The sequence below is a fragment of the Haliotis rufescens genome, unplaced genomic scaffold (assembly GCF_023055435.1).
Source record: "Haliotis rufescens isolate VD_foot unplaced genomic scaffold, xgHalRufe1.0.p SCAF_4, whole genome shotgun sequence".
NCBI classification, from domain to species: Eukaryota; Metazoa; Mollusca; class Gastropoda; order Lepetellida; family Haliotidae; genus Haliotis; species Haliotis rufescens.
The window spans coordinates 30877473-30891039 of NW_025964112.1; the positions used below are offsets into that span (position 1 = coordinate 30877473).

A 13567-nucleotide genomic window follows, 5' to 3' on the forward strand; every position below is an offset into this window, starting at 1 on the left:
AGGTTTGGCGGCTTGTAACTTTGAACCTCTTTGCCATGTTTATATGCGCTTCACTCACCTGTCTTGACATCTCTATGATGATCAATAGTTTCTTGATGCCAATAAATAATCTAAAAAAAGAAGAAGAAGAATGAATTAGGACCTATATTTATTCTAAGCTACATGGGAGGACAGTATCAAACTAGAATTTTGTGCATCATGATCTTAGCTTGTCATGGCAAATATTGATGTAAGGGAGGTAACTCCTGTGCTGCCACCAAACCACCAAATGGCAATACCTATATATGTGACAATATGTTACTGTGAACATGATCAAAGCAAGAGGTTTTCACTCAGTAACTACCTCTTGCCAGCTGTCCTCCTCTCTACCAGTTCCATCTCCTTCTTGCTGAACACATCCATGCTGTCCAGAACTGCCACTAGGTGTTCACTCATGGATATGTTGGACACATGAATCACTGTACTGAAGACATTCAGCATCTCCATGTCATCCAGGACATCCTTGCGACTTGTCGTGCCGATCACCAGCAATTTGCGACCCTGCAAATACACTGTCATGAAGGAACAGGAAAACAACTGAACCCATTGAGGACAATCTTCAGGAATCAATGAGAACACATCCAGTTAGATCTGCCATTAGGAATTCTATTGCAATGAATCAGGGTTAGCTTATGCTGATCAAGTGTTCACGTACCTGAGGTGGGGATTTCTTCAGTAGAACAAGAAGGGCTTGCAAAACCAAGTTGGAGAAACGTGGACCAATTGGCACGTAATCTGTAAATGACCATAAGCTGTATGCCACACATGGTAAAAGACTTAAAAAGACAGAAGACAAATGTTATGCAGAAACTTATGAATGCGGTGAACACCTGTACTTGGCACAAACACATGGCAGATTTCAACTCGCAAAGAGTAGCCAGGCAACAATCCAGTATATGTGCAGTTACACAGTGTCAATTAAAAGAAAATCCCCTTTTATAATGAGCACAATAATATGTAGCCTGTAAAAAACAAACAAGTCACATTGGTTAGCTCACGGTCACCACTTATGTGTCTGGGACACAACATTATTCCTGAGTCAGCAGGAATAGCAGACAGGTCAGGTAAATCCCTGTTAAATAATCTAATCAGATCTTCACCCAATCTTACACATTATGCATATCAAGATTGGATAGATTAATGTCAAAGTTACCATATATTTTTTTTGTATAGTGCGCACCTAAGTATAATGCGCATCTCCCTCTAGTGGATTCAGTATTTTGGAGAAAAAAATTACACCCGTACCCCTTCAGGAAATTCCAGTAAACGAACGGGTGATAAGAAACTTGGTCAGTACAAATTTGAGATAAAAAAACATAAGACATGTTGATTTACCATTTAAATATTATTTTTGTTCTGCTAGGGATTGTTTTACATCCAAGGATTAAGTTTACTTTGTGTATTTTCTCGTAAACTAAGATGAAAACAGCAATCAGCTATACACATGTTTTCTTGGAATCTACCTGTGATTCAGTAAAAGCTTATCCAATGATAGAACTTGAGATCTGATATTGGTCCACATGATCTTGATAAAATACTGTGTAACCTGATTTGGAGGGGAATAAATTTCTCAGCGGGGAATAAATCTCTTATACCTCTTTAATGAGTAAATCAGGCTGCATGTGAATTTCTAAGAGACAGAATAAATCCCTTACACACCACTTCAAAGCAAAAAGCTGCACGCTTTTTTCAATTCAGTGGAAGTCACATGACACAGCACAAGCTAACCTCAGCTCAATCGAACAGCTGTTTTCTATCAATTTTGAATTAGTTTGAATTCTTTTACAATGTCATATTAAAACATGTCCGGAAGATAAATTCGTTGTAGCAGGATCACTTGGGGTACATGGGGTTTTATGCATCCCTCAAACAAACAATGCCTTAAAATTCACTTAATTCAGTAAATGTTTTCAAAGACTATACTCAAGTCAATAATCCATGAAATGTTGTCCAATAAATGAATAAGATAGCCCTGGATGGACAGTGCGACCCAAATGACAGGAAACTTACCCAGCAGCCTTTCTATATCATCAATGAGGATGCAGCTGAGGGGGGACTTGTATGCATCATCGAATATCTACAACACAAGTCACACTATCAGCAGGCAAACACCAGAAAAACATCAGTTCATAACACATTCAGCAACACAAGGCTGCATAATGTCTGATACTCTCCAAATGAAATACTGCTTTCATTGCAAGTAGATTTTGATAGAAATATAATCCACATGCCATGTGCTATGACATCAATGACATTATACTGTGATGATTGAGGACTGAGAGCAAGCAATGATCCAGCCCCACACAATGCCTTCGGACGAGTAGCTCGTCAACCAGAAAGTGCCACCTTCAGACAGATCTCTTACTTCACATACTGGTGCATACAAAGAAAACATTCCTGTCATTTATACATGATCAAAATACCAATCCATCTGTCCACATGCAACTGTTTAATAAAGTGTCAGTTGTCTGTAGTCAATGTTATTCTAAATATTGTTACAACGAACAGATTCCCTCATATTTATGTAATTATGGGGGATTACCTCAAGCATGTTGCCTTATCTCTCCTTACACAGCTCATGAATACCTATTCAAGCTATTGTTAATACAGATGCAAACGTTCGTGCCAGACTAGTGCAGTCATGTACAGTGAAGTGTATGTTAATGGCAACCTACACAGACACACTTCTGTGACACTATGCATTATCACACTATCACTCACCCTCTTGATCGCCTGGCATTTTGCAGTTTCTGTATACCCAATCATGTTCTCTGGGGTGCATAGTTTCACAAAGGGTAAATCTGATCTCTTGGCAATAGTTGCAGCTAGACTAGTCTTGCCACTGGAAGGAGGACCTGCAGTGACAGCATGTATACACTTGACTATGTTGAACATAGTTCTCAGGTAGAAACAACTGAAGGAACACATGCGAACTGGCACTGAAAGGAAGCATGCACATATCACTACATATCTTTTATATAGCCACATGATCCCCCCGATCCATGAAGTCACCTCTTAGGTAGCTGGGAACCAAGGATACGGTAGGAATTTTATGTCATTTTGACATGATATTTAAGTCATGCATAACATTGCTGTTTTGTTTTGCCAAGTGACAATCATGTATCCCAATCACGTTTCTCACGTGTCTGTAACAGCAGCGCTGATTGGTTCAGAAAACAGAAAAAGAAACATAAATACACACAAACACAGACACCTAAGGATTTTAATTAGGGTCCTTCATTTGTGCTCATATGCACAATTTTAGGTCTACAATTGAAAAATGCTGGTATGTCTTGATGGACATACATGTATCAGTTTATGTCATTGTTGATCACACACGTGTCAGCAATGGCCTTGTTTCCACATGTGTCAGTCTTGGCCTTGGTGTCTACACGTGTCAGTAATGGCCCTGGTGTCCACACGTGTCAGTAACGGCCTTGGTGTCCACACGTGTCAGTCTTGGCCTTGGTGTCCACATGTGTCAGTAATGGCCCTGGTGTCTACACGTGTCAGTCTTGGCCCTGGTTTCCACATCTGTCAGTAATGGCATTGGTGTCTACACGTGTCAGTCTTGGCCTTGTTTCCACACGTGTCAGTAATGGCCTTGGTGTCTACACATGTCAGTCTTGGCCTTGTTTCCACACGTGTCAGTAATGGCCCTGGTGTCTACACGTGTCAGTCTTGGCCTTGTTTCCACACGTGTCAGTAATGGCCTTGGTGTCTACATGTGTCAGTAATGGCCCTGGTGTCTACACGTGTCAGTCTTGGCCTTGTTTCCACATGTGTCAGTAATGGCCTTGGTGTCTACACGTGTCAGTCTTGGCCTTGTTTCCACATGTGTCAGTAATGGCCTTGGTTTCTACACATGTCAGTCTTGGCCTTGTTTCCACATGTGTCAGTAATGGCCTTGGTTTCTACACGTGTCAGTCTTGTCCTTGTTTCCACAAGTGTCAGTAATGGCCCTGGTGTGTACACGTGTCAGTCTTGGCCTTGTTTCCACATGTGACAGTAATGGCCTTGGTGTCTACACATGTCAGTAATGGCCTTGGTGTCTACACATGTCAGTAATGGCTATGGTGTGTACACTTGTCAGTCTTGGCCTTGTTTCCACAAGTGTCAGTACTGGCCCTGGTGTCCACACGTGTCAGTTTTGGCCTTCTTTCCACACGTGTCAGTAATGGCCTTGTGTCTACACATGTCAGTAATGGCCTTGGTGTCCACACGTGTCAGTTTTGGCCTGGTTTTCACATGTGTCAGTAATGGCCCTGGTGTCCACACGTGTCAGTAACGGCCTTGGTGTCCACCCGTGTCAGTCTTGGCCTTGGTGTCCACACGTGTCAGTAATGGCCCTGGCGTCTACACGTGTCAGTCTTGGCCTTGTTTCCACACGTGTCAGTAATGGCCTTGGTATCTACACGTGTCAGTCTTGGCCTTGTTTCCACATGTGTCAGTAATGGCCCTGGTGTCTACACGTGTCAATCTTGGCCTTGTTTCCACACGTGTCAGTAATGGCCTTGGTGTCTACACATGTCAGTAATGGCCCTGGTGTGTACACGTGTCAGTCTTGGCCTTGTTTCCACACGTGTCAGTAATGGCCCTGGTGTCTACACGTGTTAGTCTTGGCCTTGTTTCCAGACATGTCAGTCTTGGCCCTGGTGTCTACACGTGTCAATCTTGGCCTTGTTTCCACACGTGTCAGTAATGGCCTTGGTGTCTACACATGTCAGTAATGGCCTTGGTGTCTATACATGTCAGTAATGGCCTTGGTGTGTACAGGTGTCAGTATTCGCCTTGTTTTCACATGTGTCAGTCTTGGCCTTGGTGTCTACACGTGTCAGTAATGGCCCTGGTGTCCACACGTGTCAGTAACAGCCCTGGTGTCCACACGTGTCAGTCTTGGCCTTGGTGTCCACACGTGTCAGTAATGGCCTTGGTGTCCACACGTGTCAGTCTTGGCCTTGTTTCCAGACGTGTCAGTCTTGGCCTTCTTTCCACATTTGTCAGTAATGGCCTTGGATTCTACACGTGTCAGTCTTGGCCTTGTTTCCACATGTGTCAGTAATGGCCTTGGTGTCTACACATGTCAGTAATGGCCTTGGTGTCTACACATGTAAGTAATGGCTATGGTGTGTACACTTGTCAGTCTTGGCCTTGTTTCCACAAGTGTCAGTAACGGCCCTGGTGTCCACACGTGTCAGTCTTGGCCTTGGTGTCCACACGTGTTAGTAATGGCCTTGGTGTCTACACGTGTCAGTCTTGGCCTTGTTTCCACACGTGTCGGTAATGGCCTTGGTTTCTACACGTGTCAGTCTTGGCCTTGTTTCCACATGTGTCAGTAATGGCCTTGGTGTCTACACATGTCAGTAATGGCCCTGGTGTGTACAAATGTCACTAATGGCCTTGGTGTCTACACATGTCAGTAATGGCCTTGGTGTGTACACATGTCAGTCTTCGCCTTGTTTCCACATGTGTCAGTAATGGCCTTGGTGTCTACACATATCAGTAATGGCTCTGGTGTCTACACATGTCAGTAATGGCCTTGGTGTCTACACGTGTCAGTCTTGACCTTGTATCCACACGTGTCAGTAATGGCCTTGGTTTCTACACGTGTCAGTCTTGGCCTTGTTTCCACATGTGTCAGTAATGGTCTTGGTGTCTACACATGTCAGTAATGGCCCTGGTGTCTACACATGTCAGTCTTGTCCTTGTTTCCACACGTGTCAGTAATGCCCCTAGTGTCTACACGTGTCAGTATTGGCCTTGTCTCCACATGCGTCAGTAATGGCCTTGGTTTCTACACGTGTCAGTCTTGGCCTTGGTGTCCACACGTGTCAGTAATGGCCCTGGTGTCCACAAGTGTCAGTAATGGCCCTGGTGTCTACACATGTCAGTCTTGGCCTTGTTTCCACACGTGTCAGTAATGGCCCTGGTGTCTACACGTGTCAGTAATGGCCCTGGTGTCTACACGTGTCAGTCTTGGCCTTGTTTCCACACGTGTCAGTAATGGCCCTGGTGTCTACACGTGTCAGTATTGGCCTTGTTTCCACATGCGTCAGTAATGGCCTTGGTTTCTACACGTGTCAGTCTTGGCCTTGTTTCCACATGTGTCGGTAATGGCCTTGGTTTCTACACGTGTCAGTCTTGGGCTTGTTTCCACATGTGTCAGTAATGGCCTTGGTGTCTACACATGTCAGTAATGGCCCTGGTGTGTACACATGTCAGTAATGGCCCTGGTGTCTACATATGTCAGTAATGGCCCTGGTGTGTACACATGTCAGTCTTCGCCTTGTTTCCACACGTGTCAGTAATGGCCTTGGTGTCTACACATGTCAGCAATGGCCTTGGTGTCCACACGTGTCAGTCTTGGCCTTGGTGTTCACATGTGTCAGTCTTGGCCTTGGTGTCTACACATATCAGTAATGGCCCTTGTGTCCACACATGTCAGTCTTCGCCTTCTTTTCACATGTGTCAGTCTTGGCCTTGGTGTCTACACGTGTCAGTAATGGCCCTGGTGTCCACACGTGTCAGTAATGCCCTTGGTGTCCACACGTGTCAGTAATGGCGCTGGTGTCCACAAGTGTCAGTAATGGCCCTGGTGTCTACACGTGTCAGTCTTCGCCTTGTTTCCACACGTGTCAGTAATGGCCTTGGTGTCTACACATGTCAGTAATGGCCTTGGTGTGTACACGTGTCAGTCTTCGCGTTGTTTCCACATGTGTCAGTAATGGCCTTGATGTCTTCACGTGTCAGTCTTGAACTTGTTTCCACACGTGTCAGTAATGGCCCTGGTGTCTACACATGTCAGTAATGGCCTTGGTGTGTACACGTGTCAGTCTTGACCTTGTATCCACATGTGTCAGTAATGGCCTTGGTGTCTACACGTGTCAGTCTTGACCTTGTTTCCACACTTGTCAGTAATGGCCTTGGTGTCTACACGTGTCAGTCTTGACCTTCTTTCCACATGTGTCAGTAATGGCCTTGGTTTCTACACGTGTCAGTCTTGGCCTTGTTTCCACATGTGTCGGTAATGGCCTTGGTGTCTACACATGTCAGTAATGGCCCTGGTGTCTACACATGTCAGTAATGGCCCTGGTGTATACACGTGTCAGTTTTATCCTTGTTTCCACATGTGTCAGTAATGGCCTTGGTGTCAACACATGTCAGTAATGGCCCTGGTGTGTACACATGTCAGTATCGCCCTGGTGTGTACACGTGTCAGTCTTCCCCTTGTTTCCACACGTGTCAGTAATGGCCTTGGTGTCTACACATGTCAGTAATGGCCTTGGTGTGTACACGTGTCAGTCTTCGCCTTGTTTCCACATGTGTCAGTAATGGCCTTGGTGTCTACACGTGTCAGTCTTGACCTTGTTTCCACACGTGTCAGTAATGGCCCTGGTGTCTACACATGTCAGTAATGGCCTTGGTGTCTACACATGTCAGTAATGGCCTTGGTGTGTACACGTGTCAGTCTTCGCCTTGTTTCCACATGTGTCAGTAATGGCCTTGGTGTCTACACGTGTCAGTCTTGACCTTGTTTCCACACGTGTCAGTAATGGCCTTGGTGTCTACACGTGTCAGTCTTCACCTTCTTTCCACATGTGTCAGTAATGGCCTTGGTTTCTACACATGTCAGTAATGGCCCTGGTGTCTACACATGTCAGTAATGGCCCTGGTGTATACACGTGTCAGTCTTATCCTTGTTTCCACATGTGTCAGTAATGGCCTTGGTGTCAACACATGTCAGAAAGGCCTTGGTGTCTACACATGTCAGTAATGGCCCTGGTGTGTACACATGTCAGTAATGGCCCTGGTGTGTACACGTGTCAGTCTTCCCCTTGTTTCAACACGTGTCAGTAATGGCCTTGGTGTCTACACATGTCAGTAATGGCCTTGGTGTGTACACGTGTCAGTCTTGTCCTCGTTTCCACATGTGTCAGTAATGGCCTTCGTGTCTACACATGTCAGTAATGGCCCTGGTGTCTCTACATGTCAGTCTTGTCCTCGTTTCCACACGTGTCAGTAATGGCCTTGGTGTGTACACGTGTCAGTAATGGCCTTGGTGTGTACACGTGTCAGTCTTGGCCTTGTTTCCACACGTGTCAGTAATGGCCTTAGTGTCTACACATGTCAGTAATGGCCCTGGTGTCTACACATGTCAGTAATGGCCTTGGTGTCCACACGTGTCAGTAATGGCCTTGGTGTCCACACGTGTCAGTAATGGCCCTGGTGTCCACAAGTGTCAGTAATGGCCCTGGTGTCTACACGTGTCAGTCTTCGCCTTGTTTCCACACGTGTCAGTAATGGCCTTGGTGTCTACACATGTCAGTAATGGCCTTGGTGTGTACACGTGTCAGTCTTCGCGTTGTTTCCACATGTGTCAGTAATGGCCTTGATGTCTTCACGTGTCAGTCTTGAACTTGTTTCCACACGTGTCAGTAATGGCCCTGGTGTCTACACATGTCAGTAATGGCCTTGGTGTGTACACGTGTCAGTCTTGACCTTGTATCCACATGTGTCAGTAATGGCCTTGGTGTCTACACGTGTCAGTCTTGACCTTGTTTCCACACTTGTCAGTAATGGCCTTGGTGTCTACACGTGTCAGTCTTGACCTTCTTTCCACATGTGTCAGTAATGGCCTTGGTTTCTACACGTGTCAGTCTTGGCCTTGTTTCCACATGTGTTGGTAATGGCCTTGGTGTCTACACATGTCAGTAATGGCCCTGGTGTCTACACATGTCAGTAATGGCCCTGGTGTATACACGTGTCAGTTTTATCCTTGTTTCCACATGTGTCAGTAATGGCCTTGGTGTCAACACATGTCAGTAATGGCCCTGGTGTGTACACATGTCAGTATCGCCCTGGTGTGTACACGTGTCAGTCTTCCCCTTGTTTCCACACGTGTCAGTAATGGCCTTGGTGTCTACACATGTCAGTAATGGCCTTGGTGTGTACACGTGTCAGTCTTCGCCTTGTTTCCACATGTGTCGGTAATGGCCTTGGTTTCTACACGTGTCAGTCTTCGCCTTGTTTCCACACGTGTCAGTAATGGCCTTGGTGTCTACACATGTCAGTAATGGCCTTGGTGTGTACACGTGTCAGTCTTCGCCTTGTTTCCACATGTGTCAGTAATGGCCTTGGTGTCTACACATGTCAGTAATGGCCCTGGTGTCTACACATGTCAGTAATGGCCTTGGTGTCTACACATGTCAGTCTTGTCCTTGTTTCCACACGTGTCAGTAATGGCCCTGGTGTGTACACGTGTCAGTCTTGGCCTTGTTTCCACATGTGTCAGTAATGGCCTTGGTGTCTATACATGTCAGTAATGGCCCTAGTGTCTACACGTGTCAGTCTTGGCCTTGTTTCCACATGTGTAAGTAATGGCCTTGGTGTCTACACATGTCAGAAAGGCCTTGGTGTCTACACATGTCAGTAATGGCCCTGGTGTGTACACGTGTCAGTCTTGGCCTTGTTTCAACATGTGTAAGTAATGGCCTTGGTGTCTACACATGTCAGTAATGGCCCTGGTGTCTACACGTGTCAGTCTTGACCTTGTTTCCACACGTGTCAGTAATGGCCTTGGTGTCTACACGTGTCAGTCTTGTCCTTGTTTCCACACATGTCAGTAATGGCCCTGGTGTGTACACGTGTCAGTAATGGCCCTGGTGTGTACACGTGTCAGTCTTGGCCTTGTTTCCACATGTGTCAGTAATGGCCCTGGTGTCTACACGTGTCAGTCTTGTCCTTGTTTCCACAAGTGTCAGTAATGGCACTGGTGTCTACACGTGTCAGTCTTGGCCTTGTTTCCACATGTGTCAGTAATGGCCCTGGTGTCTACACATGTCAGTAATGGCCCTGGTGTGTACATGTGTCAGTCTTGGCCTTGTTTCCACATGTGTCAGTAATGGCCTTGGTGTCTACACATGTCAGTAATGGCCCTGGTGTGTACACGTGTCAGTCTTGGCCTTGTTTCCACAAGTGTCAGTAATGGCCCTGGTGTCTACACATGTCAGTCTTGGCCTTGTTTCAACATGTGTCAGTAATGGCCTTGGTTTCTACATGTGTCAGTCTTGGCCTTGTTTCCACATGTGTCAGTAATGGCCTTGGTGTCTACACATGTCAGTAATGACCCTGGTGTCTACACGTGTCAGTAATGGCCTTGGTGTCTACACATGTCAGTAATGGCCTTGGTGTCCACACGTGTCAGTCTTGGCCTTGGTGTTCACATGTGTCAGTCTTGGCCTTGGTGTCTACACATATCAGTAATGGCCTTGGTGTCCACACGTGTCAGTCTTGGCCTTGTTTCCACATGTGTCAGTAATGGCCCTGGTGTCTACACATGTCAGTAATGGCCCTGGTGTGTACACGTGTCAGTCTTGTCCTTGTTTCCACACGTGTCAGTAATGGCCCTGGTGTGTACACGTGTCAGTCTTGGCCTTGTTTCCACATGTGTCAGTAATGGCCTTGGTGTCTACACATGTCAGAAAGGCCTTGGTGTCTACACATGTCAGTAATGGCCCTGGTGTGTACATGTGTCAGTCTTGGCCTTGTTTCCACATGTGTCAGTAATGGCCTTGGTGACTACACATGTCAGTAATGGCCCTGGTTTGTACACGTGTCAGTCTTGTCCTTGTTTCCACATGTGTCAGTAATGGCCTTGGTTTCTACATGTGTCAGTCTTGGCCTTGTTTCCAAATGTGTCAGTAATGGCCTTGGTGTCTACACATGTCAGTAATGGCTATGGTGTGTACACGTGTCAGTAATGGCCTTGTTTCCACATGTGTCAGTAATGGCCCTGGTGTCTACACGTGCCAGTCTTGGCCTTGGTTCCAAATGTGTCAGTAATGGCCTTGGTGTCTACACATGTCAGTAATGGCTATGGTGTGTACACCTGTCAGTCTTGGCCTTGGTTCCAAATGTGTCAGTAATGGCCTTGGTGTCTACACATGTCAGTCTTGTCCTTGATTTCCAGAAGTGTCAGTAATGGCCCTGGTGTCTACACATGTCAGCCTTGGCCTTGTTTCCACATGTGTCAGTAATGGCCTTGGTTTTGTACACATGTCAGTCTTGGCCCTGGTGTCTACACGTGTCAGTCTTGGCCTTGTTTCCACATGTGTAAGTAATGGCCTTGGTGTCTACACATGTCAGAAAGGCCTTGGTGTCTACACATGTCAGTAATGGCCCTGGTGTGTACACGTGTCAGTCTTGGCCTTGTTTCAACATGTGTAAGTAATGGCCTTGGTGTCTACACATGTCAGTAATGGCCCTGGTGTCTACACGTGTCAGTCTTGACCTTGTTTCCACACGTGTCAGTAATGGCCTTGGTGTCTACACGTGTCAGTCTTGTCCTTGTTTCCACACATGTCAGTAATGGCCCTGGTGTGTACACGTGTCAGTAATGGCCCTGGTGTGTACACGTGTCAGTCTTGGCCTTGTTTCCACATGTGTCAGTAATGGCCCTGGTGTCTACACGTGTCAGTCTTGTCCTTGTTTCCACAAGTGTCAGTAATGGCACTGGTGTCTACACGTGTCAGTCTTGGCCTTGTTTCCACATGTGTCAGTAATGGCCCTGGTGTCTACACATGTCAGTAATGGCCCTGGTGTGTACATGTGTCAGTCTTGGCCTTGTTTCCACATGTGTCAGTAATGGCCTTGGTGTCTACACATGTCAGTAATGGCCCTGGTGTGTACACGTGTCAGTCTTGGCCTTGTTTCCACAAGTGTCAGTAATGGCCCTGGTGTCTACACATGTCAGTCTTGGCCTTGTTTCAACATGTGTCAGTAATGGCCTTGGTTTCTACATGTGTCAGTCTTGGCCTTGTTTCCACATGTGTCAGTAATGGCCTTGGTGTCTACACATGTCAGTAATGACCCTGGTGTCTACACGTGTCAGTAATGGCCTTGGTGTCTACACATGTCAGTAATGGCCTTGGTGTCCACACGTGTCAGTCTTGGCCTTGGTGTTCACATGTGTCAGTCTTGGCCTTGGTGTCTACACATATCAGTAATGGCCTTGGTGTCCACACGTGTCAGTCTTGGCCTTGTTTCCACATGTGTCAGTAATGGCCCTGGTGTCTACACATGTCAGTAATGGCCCTGGTGTGTACACGTGTCAGTCTTGTCCTTGTTTCCACATGTGTCAGTAATGGCCCTGGTGTGTACACGTGTCAGTCTTGGCCTTGTTTCCACATGTGTCAGTAATGGCCTTGGTGTCTACACATGTCAGAAAGGCCTTGGTGTCTACACATGTCAGTAATGGCCCTGGTGTGTACATGTGTCAGTCTTGGCCTTGTTTCCACATGTGTCAGTAATGGCCTTGGTTTTGTACACATGTCAGTCTTGGCCCTGGTGTCTACACGTGTCAGTCTTGGCCTTGTTTTCACATGTGTCAGTAATGGCCCTGGTGTCTACACGTGTCAGTAATGGCCTTGTTTTCACACACTTCAGTAATGGCCTTGTGTTTTCACACACTTCAGTAATGGCATTGTATTTTCACACACTTCAGTAATGGCCTTGGGTGTGTACACGTGTCAGCCTTGGCCTTGTTTCCACATGTGTCAGTAATGGCCCTGGTGGCTACACATGTCAGTAATGACCCTGGTGTCTACATGTGTCAGTCTTGGCCTTGTTTCCACATGTGTCAGTAATGGCCTTGGTTTCTACATGTGTCAGTCTTGGCCTTGTTTCCACATGTGTCAGTAATGGCCTTGGTGTCTACACATGTCAGTAATGACCCTGGTGTCTACACGTGTCAGTAATGGCCTTGGTGTCTACACATGTCAGTAATGGCCTTGGTGTCCACACGTGTCAGTCTTGGCCTTGGTGTTCACATGTGTCAGTCTTGGCCTTGGTGTCTACACATATCAGTAATGGCCTTGGTGTCCACACGTGTCAGTCTTGGCCTTGTTTCCACATGTGTCAGTAATGGCCCTGGTGTCTACACATGTCAGTAATGGCCCTGGTGTGTACACGTGTCAGTCTTGTCCTTGTTTCCACATGTGTCAGTAATGGCCCTGGTGTGTACACGTGTCAGTCTTGGCCTTGTTTCCACATGTGTCAGTAATGGCCTTGGTGTCTACACATGTCAGAAAGGCCTTGGTGTCTACACATGTCAGTAATGGCCCTGGTGTGTACATGTGTCAGTCTTGGCCTTGTTTCCACATGTGTCAGTAATGGCCTTGGTGTCTACACATGTCAGTAATGGCCCTGGTTTGTACACGTGTCAGTCTTGGCCTTGTTTCCACAAGTGTCAGTAATGGCCCTGGTGTCTACACGTGTCAGTCTTGGCCTTATTTCCACATGTGTCAGTAATGGCCTTGGTTTCTACATGTGTCAGTCTTGGCCTTGTTTCCAAATGTGTCAGTAATGGCCTTGGTGTCTACACATGTCAGTAATGGCTATGGTGTGTACACGTGTCAGTAATGGCCTTGTTTCCACATGTGTCAGTAATGGCCCTGGTGTCTACACGTGTCAGTCTTGGCCTTGGTTCCAAATGTGTCAGTAATGGCCTTGGTGTCTACACATGTCAGTA

The 13567-nt window shown here is 46.4% G+C and overlaps 1 protein-coding gene across 3 annotated transcripts in view; it reads right to left on the bottom strand.

Moving 5' to 3' along the window:
• The window catches only part of LOC124149543 (vesicle-fusing ATPase-like), a 67442-nt gene that overhangs the window by 3947 nt on the left and 49928 nt on the right, over positions 1–13567 (bottom strand). For all 3 annotated transcript variants that reach the window (XM_046521219.2, XM_046521218.2, XM_046521220.2), the window contains exons 16-20: positions 2761–2894; positions 2050–2116; positions 695–774; positions 344–540; positions 59–110 (exon numbers count right to left, since the gene is read on the bottom strand). In XM_046521219.2, the coding sequence (XP_046377175.1) occupies positions 59–110; positions 344–540; positions 695–774; positions 2050–2116; positions 2761–2894 (530 nt within the window). The remainder of the gene's footprint in view (positions 1–58; positions 111–343; positions 541–694; positions 775–2049; positions 2117–2760; positions 2895–13567) is intronic.